The 15756-nt window shown below is 40.1% G+C and overlaps 1 protein-coding gene across 6 annotated transcripts in view; it reads left to right on the top strand.

Annotated features, from left to right (window-relative positions):
• Positions 1 to 15756, top strand: part of cnr1 (cannabinoid receptor 1) — a 37333-nt gene that overhangs the window by 9265 nt on the left and 12312 nt on the right. For 4 of the 6 annotated variants that reach the window (XM_072553681.1, XM_072553694.1, XM_072553688.1 and 1 more), the window contains exon 3: positions 3427 to 3790. The exons of 1 other annotated variant lie outside the window; for it this stretch is intronic. In XM_072553681.1, coding sequence (XP_072409782.1) covers positions 3671 to 3790 — 120 coding nt within the window. In that variant the 5' untranslated portion in view covers positions 3427 to 3670. Of the gene's footprint in view, positions 1 to 3426; positions 3791 to 15183; positions 15517 to 15756 lie in introns of all 6 variants that reach the window. One more of the 6 variants, XM_072553709.1, reaches the window with a different exon arrangement.

The raw sequence follows: 15756 nt of genomic DNA, 5'->3' as shown, positions 1-15756 counted from the left end.
CTTTTTGTCTTTCTTCACTTTTTAAATAAAGGTGTTTCACTGGCAGCTTTCCAATCCTATGGGACTTTTCCAAAATCTAAGGTTTTTGGAAGCTTAGTACCAGTATATCCACTATCTCTGTTATTATTTCTTTTAATATCCCATCAGGTCCAGGGGGACATACATTAAGCATGGTAAATAAGCATATAGTAAATCATGTAGCAATGCTTCAGAGGAATATTATCATCAGAATTTGACATCGAACCACATGAGGAGATATGAGGAGACAGATGGCCAAAAGCTTGGTAAAATTATATTCTTGATATCAATCTCCAAAATACATTCAAATCTGTCCCTATCATTTCTTAAGGTGAAGTCATAATTCAGGTCTTCAACACCTCAAAGGTTTGATGTTTCCCATTTCACAAGCTTCACTTCTTCCAAAATATACAGACTCTGTCCAAATTAAATGCTGTACTCTTATTACCCTCGACTCCAATATATGCCTTTGGAGCAGCCTGTCAGATCCAAAATTCTTCATAGTCTTGCTCCATCTGTACTTTGTAATCCACTCCTGATCTACTTTCTAGTGTGTAAACTCTGCTCTGCTACTCTGGACCTCCCTGCGATTCAGAATTACTGAATGGTGTAGAAGGAAACCATTTGATTTGACCATCATGTCAGCACCTGTTCTTCAAATGAGCAATTTATCTTGTGTCATTCCTCCCCCTTCTTCTCTCAATTCTGCACATTCTTTCTTTGTTCACTCTGTTCTGCTATTGCAAAATGCTTCCTCAGATACGATGCTCCTCCCCACCTGAGTTCAGATTTATCAACCTTTACTGCATCCATTCTGTTTCGAAAGACTCGACTTTGCCTTTCTGATTCTGATCTCACCAATAATCTTTTCACTTTCCAATACTCCCTTTCCTATTTCTTGGGATGTATTTTAGGATATTGTCTCCATGCAAAAAGCCTACAAAAAGAATCATGCAACACAGAAGGAAGCCACTTAGCCAAACGACCACTTTAAAAGAGCCATTTAATTAGTTCCACTCTCCTCCTCTTTTTTCAAACCCCTGACATTTCCTTTATCACATATATACCAACTTCCCTTTGAAGGTTCCTATTGCGTAAACTTCAACAGATATTGTGTTCCTACTCACAGCAATTTAATGAATTAAAACACTTTACGTCTCAATTCTGGTTCATTTGTCAATCATCTTAAAATCTATATTCATTGATTAGCAAACACACTTGCCCTTGGAAACAATTCCTCCTATTTATCACATCAAATCTGTTAAACCCTTCTGCTTCTCTCCTATAAGAACAACTTTAGCTACTCTAATTTCACCACATAACTGGAGTCTCTTGTACTTATGTACCACTCAATAGCCTCTGCATGCTCTCTCCAAGTTATTGACATAATGATTGTGTGGTGCACAGAATTGGAGCACCACAGAATTCTGAGAGTATTATGATGAATCCTATAAGTCTTATTAAAGGTTAGAACGATCCAATTGTTAGTTTTTATCTTAGTGCTAGCATGATTTCAGTTTCAGATTTCATAAATACCTCAAATGTGGACATAGCATAAATGAAATAGTCAATAATTTCAAATAAGAAAGGAATAGAAGGTTAACTGATATAGTTTGATGAAGCAGGATGGGAGGAGGTGAATTTAAATTGCAGAGATTAACATAGGCCAGTTAAGTCAAATAATGTTCTGTTTTCTACATATATAATATAAATGTAGAGATACTCTATATGTAAATGTCTATTCCCAGTTTGATATTATTCTTATTTTTGGCAGAGTAATTAGGTTCACACTTGAGATTAGATTAGATTCCCTACAGAATGGAAACAGGCCCTTCAGGCAAACAAGTCCACACCGACCCTCTGAAGAGTAACCCACCCAGACTCATTCCCCTACCCTATGTTTATCCTGGACTAATGCACCTAACACTACTGGCAATTTAGCATGGCCTGTTCACCTGACCTGCATAGCTTCAGATTGTGGGAGGAAACTGGAGCAAACCCATGCAGACACAGGGGGAATGTGCAACCTCCACACAGACAGTCGCCTGACACAGCAGGAATAGAACCCAGGTCTCTGGTGCTGTGAGACCACAGTTCTAACCACTGAGCCCGTGAGCATAATTTTGATGATTAGATTAGATTAGATTACTTACAGTGTGGAAACAGGCCCTTCGGCCCAACAAGTCCACACCGCCCCGCCGAAGCGTAACCCACCCATACCCCTACATCTACATCTACCCCTTACCTAACACTACGGGCAATTTAGCATAGCCAATTCACCTGACCTGCACATCTTTGGACTGTGGGAGGAAACCGGAGCACCCGGAGGAAACCCACGCAGACACGGGGAGAACGTGCAAACTCCACACAGTCAGTCGCCTGAGGCGGGAATTGAACCCAGGTCTCAGGCGCTGTGAGGCAGCAGTGCTAACCACTGTGCCACCGTGCCGCCCATGGTATCATATGGTATCATATTTTTTATAGAATGAGCACATATGTGACAAAGCTAGAATTTGTTTCCCTTTCCTAATTGTCCTTGAACTGAACAGTTTGCTAGGCCATTTCAAAGATGGATCGGAATCAACCACATTATTGTGGATTTGGAGTCACATGTGAGCCACATTGGGTACGGATTGCAGATTCACTTCCCTAAAATATATTAGTGAACCAGATGGATTTTTTTGACAAATGGCAATCGTTTAATGGTACCTAACAATCTTGTAATTGCAGGTTTTTGTTTAATTCCACCAGCTTCCATGGTGGGCTATTTCCCAGAGCATTATCCAAAACTCTGGATTACAATATCTAGTGACATTACCACTACACCACTATATGGTCCCAAACTGTGAGCTGTTATGTCTAGCAGTAAACATAAACACTAGTGGGGACTCACCAAATATTTCAGTACATTTGCACTACTGAGCTTACATAAGAAATATGTTGCACTTTCGCTCAAGTCTGAAGGAAATTGGAAAATAGTTTAAAAAGTAGCATTTCTTTATACTGCCTTCAATCTGCCATTAATGTCAAGAGGAGACAAAGGCCAAGTGCACACTGAGGGTTTCCTATTTGTCATTTAGTTACACTTTTACCATTTCACAGACTTATCCTTTTTTGTGTTTTCCTATTTCTTTTCCTACCTCTGTACTTCCTGTTACATCTCTAATTCTAATGAAATATCGTCAATTTGAAATATTAACTGTTACTAGCTACACAGATGCAGAAAAGCCACTAAATATTTTAGCCTTTTTCCAGTTTTATTTTCAGTTTTCCAGCAACAGCAGTTTTTGTTAAGTAAGTACATGTTATTTTGGCATTGATGGGGATTAAGAGACACAATTCTGTCTGAGTTTACTAATAATCTTTATATGCAGGTTTCTAAGTTTACTGTTGTGATTTTATTTCTAGGTCTAAATTCCCAAGACAAACACAGGGCTTAACTACATTCTGGAGACATATCATTGAACACAGGAGGAAATTATAGCTAAGTATCTGTAACTCCCTCTGTGGGTGTCATTTAGTAAGCGCAGAATAGTACAAAACTCCAATTCTATGCTCAATGAAACTGAACATTATGTGGAACGACCTCCAGATAATCACTCAGTAATATCGGGCAACAAAACGAGTATAGTTACAACAAGTATATATCCATATGATGAAAGCCTTTTCTCAGCAATTTCTGGAAACACCAAACTGCGCAGCCAGCATTCTTTATCCCTCAGAAGAGCGGGCCATTATATTTCTAAGTGTCTGCAGCTCTCCGGATATGGGAGTGAGTGTACTTTGATAATTACATCCTAGTCACTGTCAATTGCATACCATGAGACATGTGAGGAAGCTTGGATAGCACTCTGAGAGACAATTAAACACAGAGAAGGCAAACAATGCATGCCCTTGCTTTCTGTTATGCAGCATGTATACCGTGTTTGTTGTGCAGTCAAATCAGTAATTCCCACCCCCTCGCTGCATGAAGGGCGACCTCTAGTGACTGCGACACAAACAATATTCCAAAACCCCCAACTCCGTATTTTCAGTTTCTGAAGGACCAGCTGTTATTGTTTCTTAATGATCCTGCGGATTGCACACTTAAAGCAGCCAGTTTGCAAAAGGTACATAAGTAATATTGCATTGGATTTTACATTATTGATGACTTCACAGCAAAGCAGCTCAACACTTAAACAACAGTGAGAAGATGTTTATGACCGTTTACATTTCTATTGCTTTCCAAGATGCCACATTAATCTTTTGAGGTTAATATTGGAAATTTCCTTTTCTTGCATATTTAGAGATGATTAGAGGAATGTATTAGTATGTTGAGTTTGTCTATGTTGCTACAATACCATAGCGAATGGACACCCACACACTATTACACTGTTGAACTAACTTTACACCCTTTGTGAAGGCTTCTGCACTTCAAAGGCATGCAATGTCCTTAATATACATGACACATTTTTAAAGGATATTTTAGCAAAGAAGTAGCATGGGACAGCTAAAGAATGCCAATGTGGTCAGAAATTAACTAAATAATTTTCCCTCTGTTGGCTCCAAATTACCATCATCTTGTCATTGATTGACTGAATCCTAAAGGAAATAACCGCTAGACTGGATCTATGGCAGATAGTGAGGAAAACAACAAGAAAGAAAAATCTGTTTGATTGCATCCTCACCTATCCACCTGTAGCAGATGCACCTGTGCAATACAGTATTGGAAGGAGAGACCACCTCGCAATCTTTGTGGTGATGATGTCCTGCCTTCACATAAGGATACCCTTCATCATGCTGTATGGCGATATAACAACTCAAGACTAGGTATCCACGAGTTGCTGTATTCAACCACAACCTCATAGCCCAGCATATTCTGCATTTTACCATTACAAAACAGGCAACAATTCCCCATATTCTATGAATAAATAATAAAGGAAAATCCCATTTTTCTTTCAGTTCAGAAATATATAAGAATATATATATATAATATATATCTGGCTTGAGCACCTAAATAATGAAGCATTCCCAGCCCCCTAGAATGCAGAAGTACATAGATTTGCAACCCTTTGAATAAAAACATTTCTCGTTATCATTAATGGTTGACCCCTCATCCTGAAATTATTACCTGTCACCCTTACACCATTTTAACAGTTACATTATATGCAATTTCCTTTCTTTAAATTTGTCCAATGTATATGATCATTTGCAATGCAACACTTCTCCAATATTGTCCTGCAATATCAGGTATGATTATTGATTAACCACAATATGGGATTTTAATCCATAACAAGCCATCCAGTTGAGCCAAGCCGATGTACACTAAATGGCTATTATCAACTACTTCCTGAGTCTTCTGAATGTAACTGCATTTCTACCTTCAATTTATTGAAAGAGAACTGCCCCCTGGGTCCTGAAGTATCTCACTTGTCATCCCTTGCCAGCTCACAATTTTCTATTTATGGCATTTTTTTACTGCTTACGTTTGAACTATTCCCTGCCAATTACTTTTCTATAGCCATTTATCTTAGCTGCTGATTCCTGATAGGGAACCACATAGAGTCATAGAGATGTACAGCATGGAAACAGACCCTTCGGTCCAACCTGTCCATGCTGACCAGATCGCCCAATCCAATCTATTCCCACCTGCCAGCACCCAGCCCATGTCCCTCCAAACCCTTCCTATTCATATACCCATCCAAATGCCTCTTATATGTTGCAATTGTACCAGCTTCCACCAGGTCCTCTGGCAGCTCATTCCATACATGTACCACCCTCTGTGTGAAAAGGTTGCCCCTTAGGTCTCTTTTATATCTTTCCCCTCTCACCCTAAACCTATGCCCTCTAGTTCTGGACTCCCCGACCCTAGGGAATAGACTTTGTCTATTTATTCTATCCATGACCCTCATAATTTTGTAAACCTCTATAAGGTCACCCCTCAGTCTCCGACGCTTCAGGGAAAACAGCCCCAGCCTGTTCAGCCTCTCCCTGTAGCTCAGATCCTCCAACCCTGGCAACATCCTTGTAAATCTTTTCTGAACCTTTTCAAGTTTCACAATATCTTTCCGATAGGAAGGAGACCAGAATTGCACGTAATGTTCCAAAATGGCCTAACCAATGTCCTGTACAGCCGCAACATGACCTCCTAACTCTTGTACTCAATACTCTGACCAATAAAGGATAGCATACCAAACACCTCCTTCACTATCCTATCTACCTGCGACTCCACTTTCAAGGAGCTATGAACCTGCACTCCAAGGTCTCTTTGATCAGCAACACTCCCTAAGACCTTACCATTACATCAAATACGTTTGAAAATCCAAACAAATAGCATCAAGTACAGGACCCCCAATACTGGGGTTGCAATATCTTCTTCATCAAAACATCAACATTTAAGTTTAAAGGGGTAATGTTCCTTCCCAAAGATGTGTCATTTATCATTGCTGTCATATCTGTTTTTGTTCCATTTCTGTTGTTGGGGTGCTGTGGATGTCTGGGACTGATGGTAAATCTGTTATTGTGCAGATGGTGAGTTCACATCTTCTTGATCAGATGGCTGCAGTAGAAGAACACCTCCTTAAGTTGGTCATACATGCATACAGTTACGAGAGTATATCTGGTCATTTACTTCCAGTACATACCTTCGAACTGACAATTGAATTTTCCTTTCTCAAATTGTCACGTAGTTTGGCTCTTGTTGAGAGCATTGAAGGTTTTACTCTGATTGTCCCTCCAATTCTCAACCCCAGCAAAGATTTAACTGTCTTCTCAAAATTAAATCTGTCTTACTGCCAATTCATCTTGATTTTATCATTCACTACTTTTAACTTCAGTGGATGTTTTGCTATTGGAAGAACAGTTTGGATTTGGTGTGGCATTAGTCTTAGTATGACTACTTTTCATGCCTTCAGTAGATGTATATCTCCTCTTGAGGATTACGTTGAACTCACATATGCAGAATTTGATTGATCACTTTCTGATACCTTTGAAGATTCTCAGCCTTTCTATTTGACTGGGAATAGAGTGGAGGTAATACATTGTGTTGAATTTCCCAAACATTTATGAAGTGGCTGAATTCTTCACTCTTGAATTGAAAGTCTTTGTCACTCCACAATGTCAAGAGTGCTGTAACAGCTGAAATTTGTTCTCAAGGTGTTCAACAATCCCACTAGTAGCTGTTGAAATCAGCTGGTCTACTTCCAGTCAGAATAGTAGTCTGGTGACAAGATAATCATTTCCTGTGAGGGTGAAAAGGTCTTCTCCTAGCTTCATCCATAGTCTATCTGGAATTTTATGTGTCATCAATGGTTCCCTAGCTTGATTAGCTTGGTCATTATTAGAAGCACTGGACTGACTGATATGGTCTTTGATTTTGTTGCCATGTTTAGCCAGTAGAGTACATCACTTGCCTTCCTCATTCTTGATTTGACTCCTTGATAGATTGTATGGGTGCACTCTGGCATCTCTCCTCTCAACTCTTTCGATATCATGACTCCATTTCTTTTGTACAATACGGCATCTCAGACTGTCAATTGCAGCACTGGTGTTGTCACCCCGAGTGGCTTGATTTTAGTGAATACTGCTTCTTGTTTAGTGCCTCAATACCACTAGACTTCCTTGGCCATGAGTTGGTATAACATTCTGGTGACAAATTGTCAAGAACTAATTAGAAATCCAGAAAATCATTGTGCTGCTCTATCACTGTTATAGCTTTTATCTTTTCATGATAAAGATGAAAACCTTTTGCTGTCAGTAAATGACCTGTGTACTTGATTTTGGGCATCTTTTATTGCAATCTTTCTTGTTTGTTTGAGGTTAATCTGGGAGCCATCTCTAGCAGTCACACTAGCTTTTGACTATGGTTTAGGGGCAGCACAGTGGCTCAGTGGTTAGCACTGCTGCCTCACAGTGCCAGAGACCCAGATTCGATTCCTGCCTTGGGCAACTGTCTGTGTGGAGTTTGCACGTTCTCCCCATGTCTGCGTGGGTTTCCTCTGGGTGGTCCAGTTTCTTCCCACAATCCAAAAGATGTGCAGGTTGGGTGAATGGACCATGCTAAATTGCCAAATCACGGGTAAGTATATGGTAGGGAAATGGGTCTGGGTGGGTTACTCTTCGGAGTGTTGGTGTGGACTTGTTGGGCCGAAGGGCCTGTTTCCATACTGTAGGTAATCTAATTTAATCTTTTCAATGTGATTCTACAACAATAAATTAGCAGATCATTCACAATGTAGCTCCAATTCCAGCAAGATCACTAATTATCTTGTGTCTTTTGCATTAATATTCCACTAGAGCTATGGAAATGCAAATGGCATGTGAAATCATGTATATCTCAGGAACAGAATCCAATAACTATCCATCACATCCAGGGTAGTGAAGACTTTTGTCTTTGCAAGTTATGGCAACATCCCTTCAATGTGGCTTTGGCCACTGAGATCTCTTCAGAATGATATTTAAATCCTTTGGGATGATGCACACCCTCTGCTTTCCTGGTTGTTTCGCTGCTAAACCATTCTGTCACAGGATCTGTCACTTTCTTAGTTACTCCCATCTTTTCCAGCTCTTCTATGTTTTCTTTCAGACTGGTCTTTATGGAAGCTGGAACATTCCGTAGCAGGTGCTGAATTATACTTTCATCTGCTTTGAAATGATTTTATCTAGGAAAACATCTTAAACCGAACATATACTATTGTATATCTTTCGGATCTGGTCTATGGTCAACGTTGTGGCACATTACAAAACTGTTGAGGCATGTTTAGGGTTACCAGCCAAGCTTTTGACTTGCTGCGGCTGAACGTAACCACATTTGCTTGCCATCTATGATCTCGGAATCCAAATCTTGGTTCCACACATTGCATTAGACTTTCAGAGTTTCCTGTCATCTGGTTTCAAGTGTTGCTTCGTCATACAGCCTTCCCCTTATTTTTGAAAGCTTAAACTTTCGATTTTTATGTTGAGTAACTTTACTCATTCCTGTGAAGCTTGTGATGTTGCAGGATTCATTTGTTTCTGGCACATTAGGTTGACCCGGTGTTCTCCTTCTGGTGTTATCACTCCTATAGTCTCAAACTATTTGTTACCTATCAACCGAACCAATCTATTGCTTGGTGTAGATTTGTCAGAATCTTCAGCTAATATGTCTCTAGTATTCATCTGTCTCTATTTGTTGCACTTCCTTCCAGCCCAGCACCTGTATGCAAAATAACCTCTAGCTGTGAGAAAACTGCTTCCCTGGCACTGACCAAACCTTCTTTTCTTTTGTGTCTATACTATTTGCATTCTTCCCTTTATCCATGATCTCTTGGCTGTTACAGCCCAGAATGTCTATCGGCATGGTGGCTAGCCCAGCTGCCTCACAATCCCCCCCAGTGACCTGGGGCCTATCCAACCTTGGGTGACTGTGTGGAGTTTACATGTTCTCCCCATGTCTGTTTGGGTTTCCTCCAGGTGCTCCAATTTGAACCCACAGTCTAAAGATGTACAGGTTAGGTGGATTGACCACACTAAATTGTCCTTGTAATGTCCAGGGATGTGCCAGCTAGGTGAATTAGCCAAGCACGGTTTTATGGTGGGAGGCGTGGGTCTAGGTGGGATGCTCTTCAGAATATAGGTGTAGACTCATTGGCCTCTGCCTGCACTACAGGGATTCTGTGATTCGATGAATGTAATGTAAGGTCTAGTCTGTCTTGCCATGAATCTGCTCAATTCCTATTTTACAACATCGACATCTCTGCACATGTCATTTTTTTTGAGAATACATTTCTCCTCTCTCAGTAGACCTGCTGTCATTGTAGGGTCCCTTAAATCTGTTGCAATCTATCAATAATTAGATCATCTTTTAGTTGCCTATGCCACAGGAGTCTGTGAGATGTTTTAATGCATTTACACATTGATCAATGGATTATTCTTCATCCTGATCCTAAAATTGAACTCATACCATTTATAAGTTATTTCTTTTGAGGTTCAAAGCATGCCTTCAAGCCTGTCAAAATTTATGCAACTCTTTTTCTGTTTTCTGAGAGATTTGAGGTGGTATACACTTTGAAACAGGCTCTCATCAAGATAAATGTACAGTTACTCAAAGCTGCTCTGGCTGGTGAACTAGATCTTCACCATTTTTAACTGAGCTTTGGTGTGGAAAAACTGTCAGTTCTGTTTCACCTTATATTTCATTTCAACTGGTCTGGAAGATGAAAAGTTGCAGTCATAATTGTATCTTACTCAATGTTTTAGTGACTTTTAGTAGCTTTCATGGCCCTGAACATTCCTATCTCCAACTCTTTGGTTCTATGCAGTTTTCCAACACTCCATCCCACCTTCAGCCCTGACAACATGTTATATGTTCAATCTGATACTATGCTGCCAGTATTATCTCCTTATTGAACTTGGCTGCAAGATGTATATGCCCTCTGAGTGCCTCATGCTAGAGGTTACATGAGTACAGCAGGCCAGGTGGCATATAGGTTGCAGTGATGCATTTCTAACCCAAACACCCTATGCCTTTGCTCTGATATCTTTGTCACAATCAACTTGAGATAATTTTGTTTCTGTCTCCACAGATGCCACCAGACCTGCTAAGTGCCTGCAGAACATTCTGTTTTTATTTCAAATTTCCAGTATTTGTAGTATCTTGGCTTTGTATTGCAATACAAAAGCCCTGTCTTTGATGAGAATTTGGTAAAACAGGTCTCTTTGCCTTGGTAGACATTTGCTAGTTCCTCCTAATTCCACACATAGTGCTTTAATATATTCTTCTTGTATTCCAATGAACTCTGTGACTACTTTGACATCTTTATCATGCATAAACATATACTGCATATGGCATATTCTCCAGTGTATGCTGTGAGTATATTGCTGCAGTCTATGTTTTGTACTTGTAGTTTCAATATTCCGCTAAAATATTCATATCTGTCAATATTCCTAAGGCAACATTAATATTTCATTTTGCTGACAGTTGTGCACATATTGTGAAATAAATTTTGTTTGCTCTCTGTTGTCTTCCTGATTGCCAGTGTTGGATATATTTCTATGCACTCTAATGTTACAATAAACCAATCTTTCAGTTATCTTTACCATGAGCTAACTATGATTATTTACAAGGTGTCCACAGTCTTCTGGCTTGATGAAAATGAAGCATGTTGCTCAGTATCATGTGTGTCTCCGGCCTGCCCATGCAGATGCAGGGATTGTTCACTTCACTCCAGTTGTGGCCATGCTCAACATTCCCAACCACTACATCCAAATGTAGTCAACGCTAAACTCTTATCTGTTGGCTGTAAAAATTCTCCATCAGGTAGATCAACCATTTCCTAGTGTGCAGTATTACATACTATGAAATTCTGTATGCAGAGTACAGAATTTCATAGTATCTAGAACTTGGCACTACACTGATAATTAGTCACTTTGCATTATGCTTGAACTTCTAAGTCACATTCAAATAATCAATTATCAATAGTCATAGAGATGTACAGCACCGAAACATACTCTTTGGTCCAACCCATCCATGCCGACCAGATATCCTAAATTAATCTAGTCCCATTGCCAGCACTGGGCACATCCCTCTAAACCTTTCCTATTCATACACCCGTCCAGATAGCTCTGCAATGTTGTAATTGTACCAATCTCCACCAATTCCTCTGGCAGCTCATTCCAGACATGCACCACCCTCTGTGTGAAAAAGTTGTCCTTTAAATCTCTTTTAAGTCTTTCCCCTCTCACCCTAAACCTATGCCCTCTAGTTCTGGACTTCTCCACCCAGGGAAAAGACCTTGTCTATTTACCATATCATTGCCCCTCATGATTTTATAAACCTCTATTAGGTCACCGTCAGTCTCCAATGCTCCAGAGAAAACAACCCCAGCCTATTCAGCCTCACCCTGTAGCTCAAATCCTCCAAACCTGGAAACATCCTTGTAAATCTTTTCTGAACCCTTTCAAGTTTCACAACATCCTTCCTATAACAGGGAGGTCAGAATTGGACGTAGTATTCCAAAAGTGGCCTAATCAGTGTCCTGTACAGTTGCAACGTGATGTCTCAACTCCTGTACTCAATACCCTGACAAATAAAGGAAAGCATAACAAACACCTTCTTCACTATTCTATCTACCTGCGACTCCACTTTCAAGGAACTATGAAACTGCACTCCAAGGTCTCTTTTTTCAGCAACATTCTCCAGGACACTGCCAATAAGTGTATAAGTCCGGCCCTGATATGCCTTTCCAAAATGCAGCAATTCACATCTATCTAATTTAAACTCCATTTGCCACTCCTTAGTGCATTGGCCCAGTTGATCAAGGTCCCGTTGTACTCTGAAGTAACCTTCTTCACTGTCCACTACACCATCTATTTTGGTATCATCTGCAAACTCAGTAAGTATATTTCCCATGTTCACATCCAAATCATTTATATAAATGATTTAAAATAGTGGACCCAGCACCGATTCTTATGGCACACCGTTGGTCACAGGCCTCCACTCTGAAAAGCAACCGTCCACCACTCTGCCTCTTTAACTTGGAGGCTTGGCTAACTTGGCTAAATCCCCCTGTATTCCATGTGATCTAATGTTACTAAGCAGTCTCCCATGTGGAAGTTTTTTGATGCCTGACTGAAGTCCACATAGATCATGTCCAACGCTCTACCTTCATCAATCCTCTTCATTACTTCTTTAAAAACCTTAGTCAAGTTAGCGAGCCACGATTTCCCACAGACAAAACCAATTGAATGACATTCTACTGCTCTCCTCTGTGTGAGTATTTGTGAAATGTCCATTAGTGACATCACAGTGAAATAAGCAGTTCCAGTATAAATATGTAGAAGTGTCTTGCTCTAGCAGTACAGGATCATCACATGCCTCAAAACTGCCTTTATACTTACCATGAATCCCACTCCTTCGATTATGAACATTACCGATGTTTGGTTAATGATGGAGCTTTGCATTCTTTTGACCTTCAGAGCTTGTGTCTGTGCGTATGTTGTGATAAGATTAACTGACTGATACAAGTGAAGCACACTAAGCAGATGCTGAAGCTCATCATGTGAAAAACTATAACAGTAGAAAAAGGGAAGGGGTGTGCTTTTTTGATACAGTGGTACTGTCCCTACATCTGAGACAGGAGACTTTGGTTCAAGTTTCACCTGCTCCAGAGTGGTGTAATAACATCTCTAGGCAGGTTGCTTAGAAAACATCTTGCACTCGAGGGGCCGCAAGAATTGCTGGAGTGAAATTCTGTAGTCGCTTATTGAGCTTTGAGGTCCAGCCATGAATCATCCTTCTGGTACAAGAATGGATATGTGTCGCATTCCCCAGCAGTAACACCCTTCACTTTGATGAGCAATAAAAAAATTAACAAAGAGCTATCTTTCCTGGAAAGTAAATTGGGAAAACAAAGCATATCATATCTTGTTCCAGAGCTTGCAAATCCTATCTTTACACATCGCATAAAATATATTAAAATAAGATTTAATTGAATACTCTCATGTCTCAGTTTTTGTTACATTGCTGGTACAATGTGCGGAATAACTTGTTTTTACTTATTCAAGGGTGTAGGTGTCTCTGGCTAGACAAGCAATTATTGCCCATCCCCTGTCCCCTCTTTGAAATAGTAATTCAAAATGAGAAAAAATTTCAACGTTGGTTTAAGGCTTAGTTCAATAATTAATCTTGAACTAACCTTTGAAGAATCAGTAATTTTAAAATGTGAGCTTTTTTACCATTAATGTAACTATGGTTTTTGGAGACCTCTGACGTTCCTGACTGTAGAGTAAGGATATATATGGAGTCTTAAAACTTCCATATCATTTATTTGCTTCAATCTTATTTAAGGGTGTCCAGTGGTAAAATTAATAGTGTCCTTGCTTCTGACCTGGAAACTGTACATTCAAATTTCACACCAGGACTTGTTGTCTAAGGAAGGACTATCAAGAATGTGTCAGACAAGCTGAGAATCATCTTGTAAATCTTCCCAGCACATGCCTGTGGCCAGTGTTAAGAAAGAGTGAGATTCCTGGTCAGTCCATGTGATGGAAAGAAATTGGAGCCTCTACCATCACTATCCATAGATCCTTCCAAACTTATGACCTCCTACCAAATGGAAGGATAAGGGCAGCAGGAGCCTGGGAGCACCACCAGCTGCATGTTCCCTCCAAGACACAAACCACCTTGATTGGAAACTATGTCATTATTGTTGGGTCCCAATCCTGGAATTCCCATTCCCATTTCGTTATGGATGTACCTATAGCACAAGGACTGCAGTAGTTCAAGAATGCAACTCGCCAGCACCTTCTCACAGGCAATTACAAATAGGCACTAAATGCTGGCCCCGCCAGCAATACTCACATCCTGTGAATGAATTCTTAATAAAGCTGAAATGCTAACCTGCTTTTTCCTCCATTGTAATGCCAATAGATCTGTTGTATACTTTGGAACTTTTTGCTATTATTTTGATTATTAAGGATTAGTAATTGGAAATTGTGACAGCTTCCATAAAGGGGCAAGTGATCCATTCCACCAGATTAGCATCCAGGAAATCTATGCTGAGTTGCAGAGATGGTATACACCGTTGCCATTGATGGTGAAGAGAGTCAATATTGATGCTGGCGCATGTGGTGCCAGTTAAGTAGCTGCTTTGACCTGAATGATGTCAAGCTTCTTGTTTGCTGCTGGAGTTCCTCTCCTCCAGGCAAATGAGAATTCCATCGAACTCCTGAACTGTGCTTTGTAGATGGTGAACGGCTCTGGGGAGTCAGGAGGTGAGTTACTTGCTACAACATTCCTAGTCTTGACCTGTTCTTGTAGCTACGTATTTATATGGCTGGTCCAGATCAGCCAGATTGTGGTCAGTGACAGAATATTGTCAGCAGGGCAATTTAGTGATAGTAATGCCACTGAATATCAAGAGGCAATGGTTAAATCTTTGTTTGGCAATGGTCATTGTGTGGTTGTACTCTGATTGCCAGATTCTCTTCAGACATGTTTAATGAAATGAAAGACGCTGTGATCTGCTCAATGATGTTCTCAAATTCCAATCATCTCCCAAACATCAATGCAGTGATTATGTTTTTCAGCCTTCTTCAATCCTTTCTGAAAAATGTTAATAATTAATGGAGACCAGTGCCAAATTAGAGGTAGTTAGCTCTATGCAAACATATCCACTCAAAACTAATACGTCTCTGTCCCTTTTTTAGGTGTCCCCAACAGGATTTCTCACTTCCAACTAAGGAAAGGGAAATGGATTTTTCTTCCGTGCTACATCCAACTCTGCAAAACATAGGAACAGGAGAGGGCCAGATAGCTCCCACAACTGGTTCCATCCATTCAAGAGATCATCTCTGATCTACAACTGAACTCTCTGTATCTTTGTCCCATATCCCTTGCTATCTTCGGTTAGCTAAAGACTGTCAAACTCAGATTTAAAATCATCAAACATCAGTTAATGTTCGTGGGACAGAGTTCCAAGCTTTTGCCACACTTTGTGTGTAAAAGTGTTGCCTAATTTCATATCTGACACTGATTTTCAGGTAATATCTTCTATTTCTATACTTACCAATCAGTGGAAATACTTTCTCTCTATCCACTCTATGTTTTCCCCTTAATATCTTGATAACTTCTGCCATCCCACCCATAAACCTCTAAATACAGCCCACATTTGTATGATCGCTCCTTGTGATCTAATACTTGAATCCAAGCATCACTCTAATAAACCTATGCTGCACTCCTTTCTAAAGTGCACAGCCCAGGAATGCTGACAGTATTCCAGA

This window comes from Chiloscyllium punctatum, chromosome 3 (genome assembly GCF_047496795.1).
Source record: "Chiloscyllium punctatum isolate Juve2018m chromosome 3, sChiPun1.3, whole genome shotgun sequence".
NCBI classification, from domain to species: Eukaryota; Metazoa; Chordata; class Chondrichthyes; order Orectolobiformes; family Hemiscylliidae; genus Chiloscyllium; species Chiloscyllium punctatum.
Note: the sequence above shows the minus strand (reverse complement) of the source record. Positions and strands in the feature narration are given on the sequence as shown.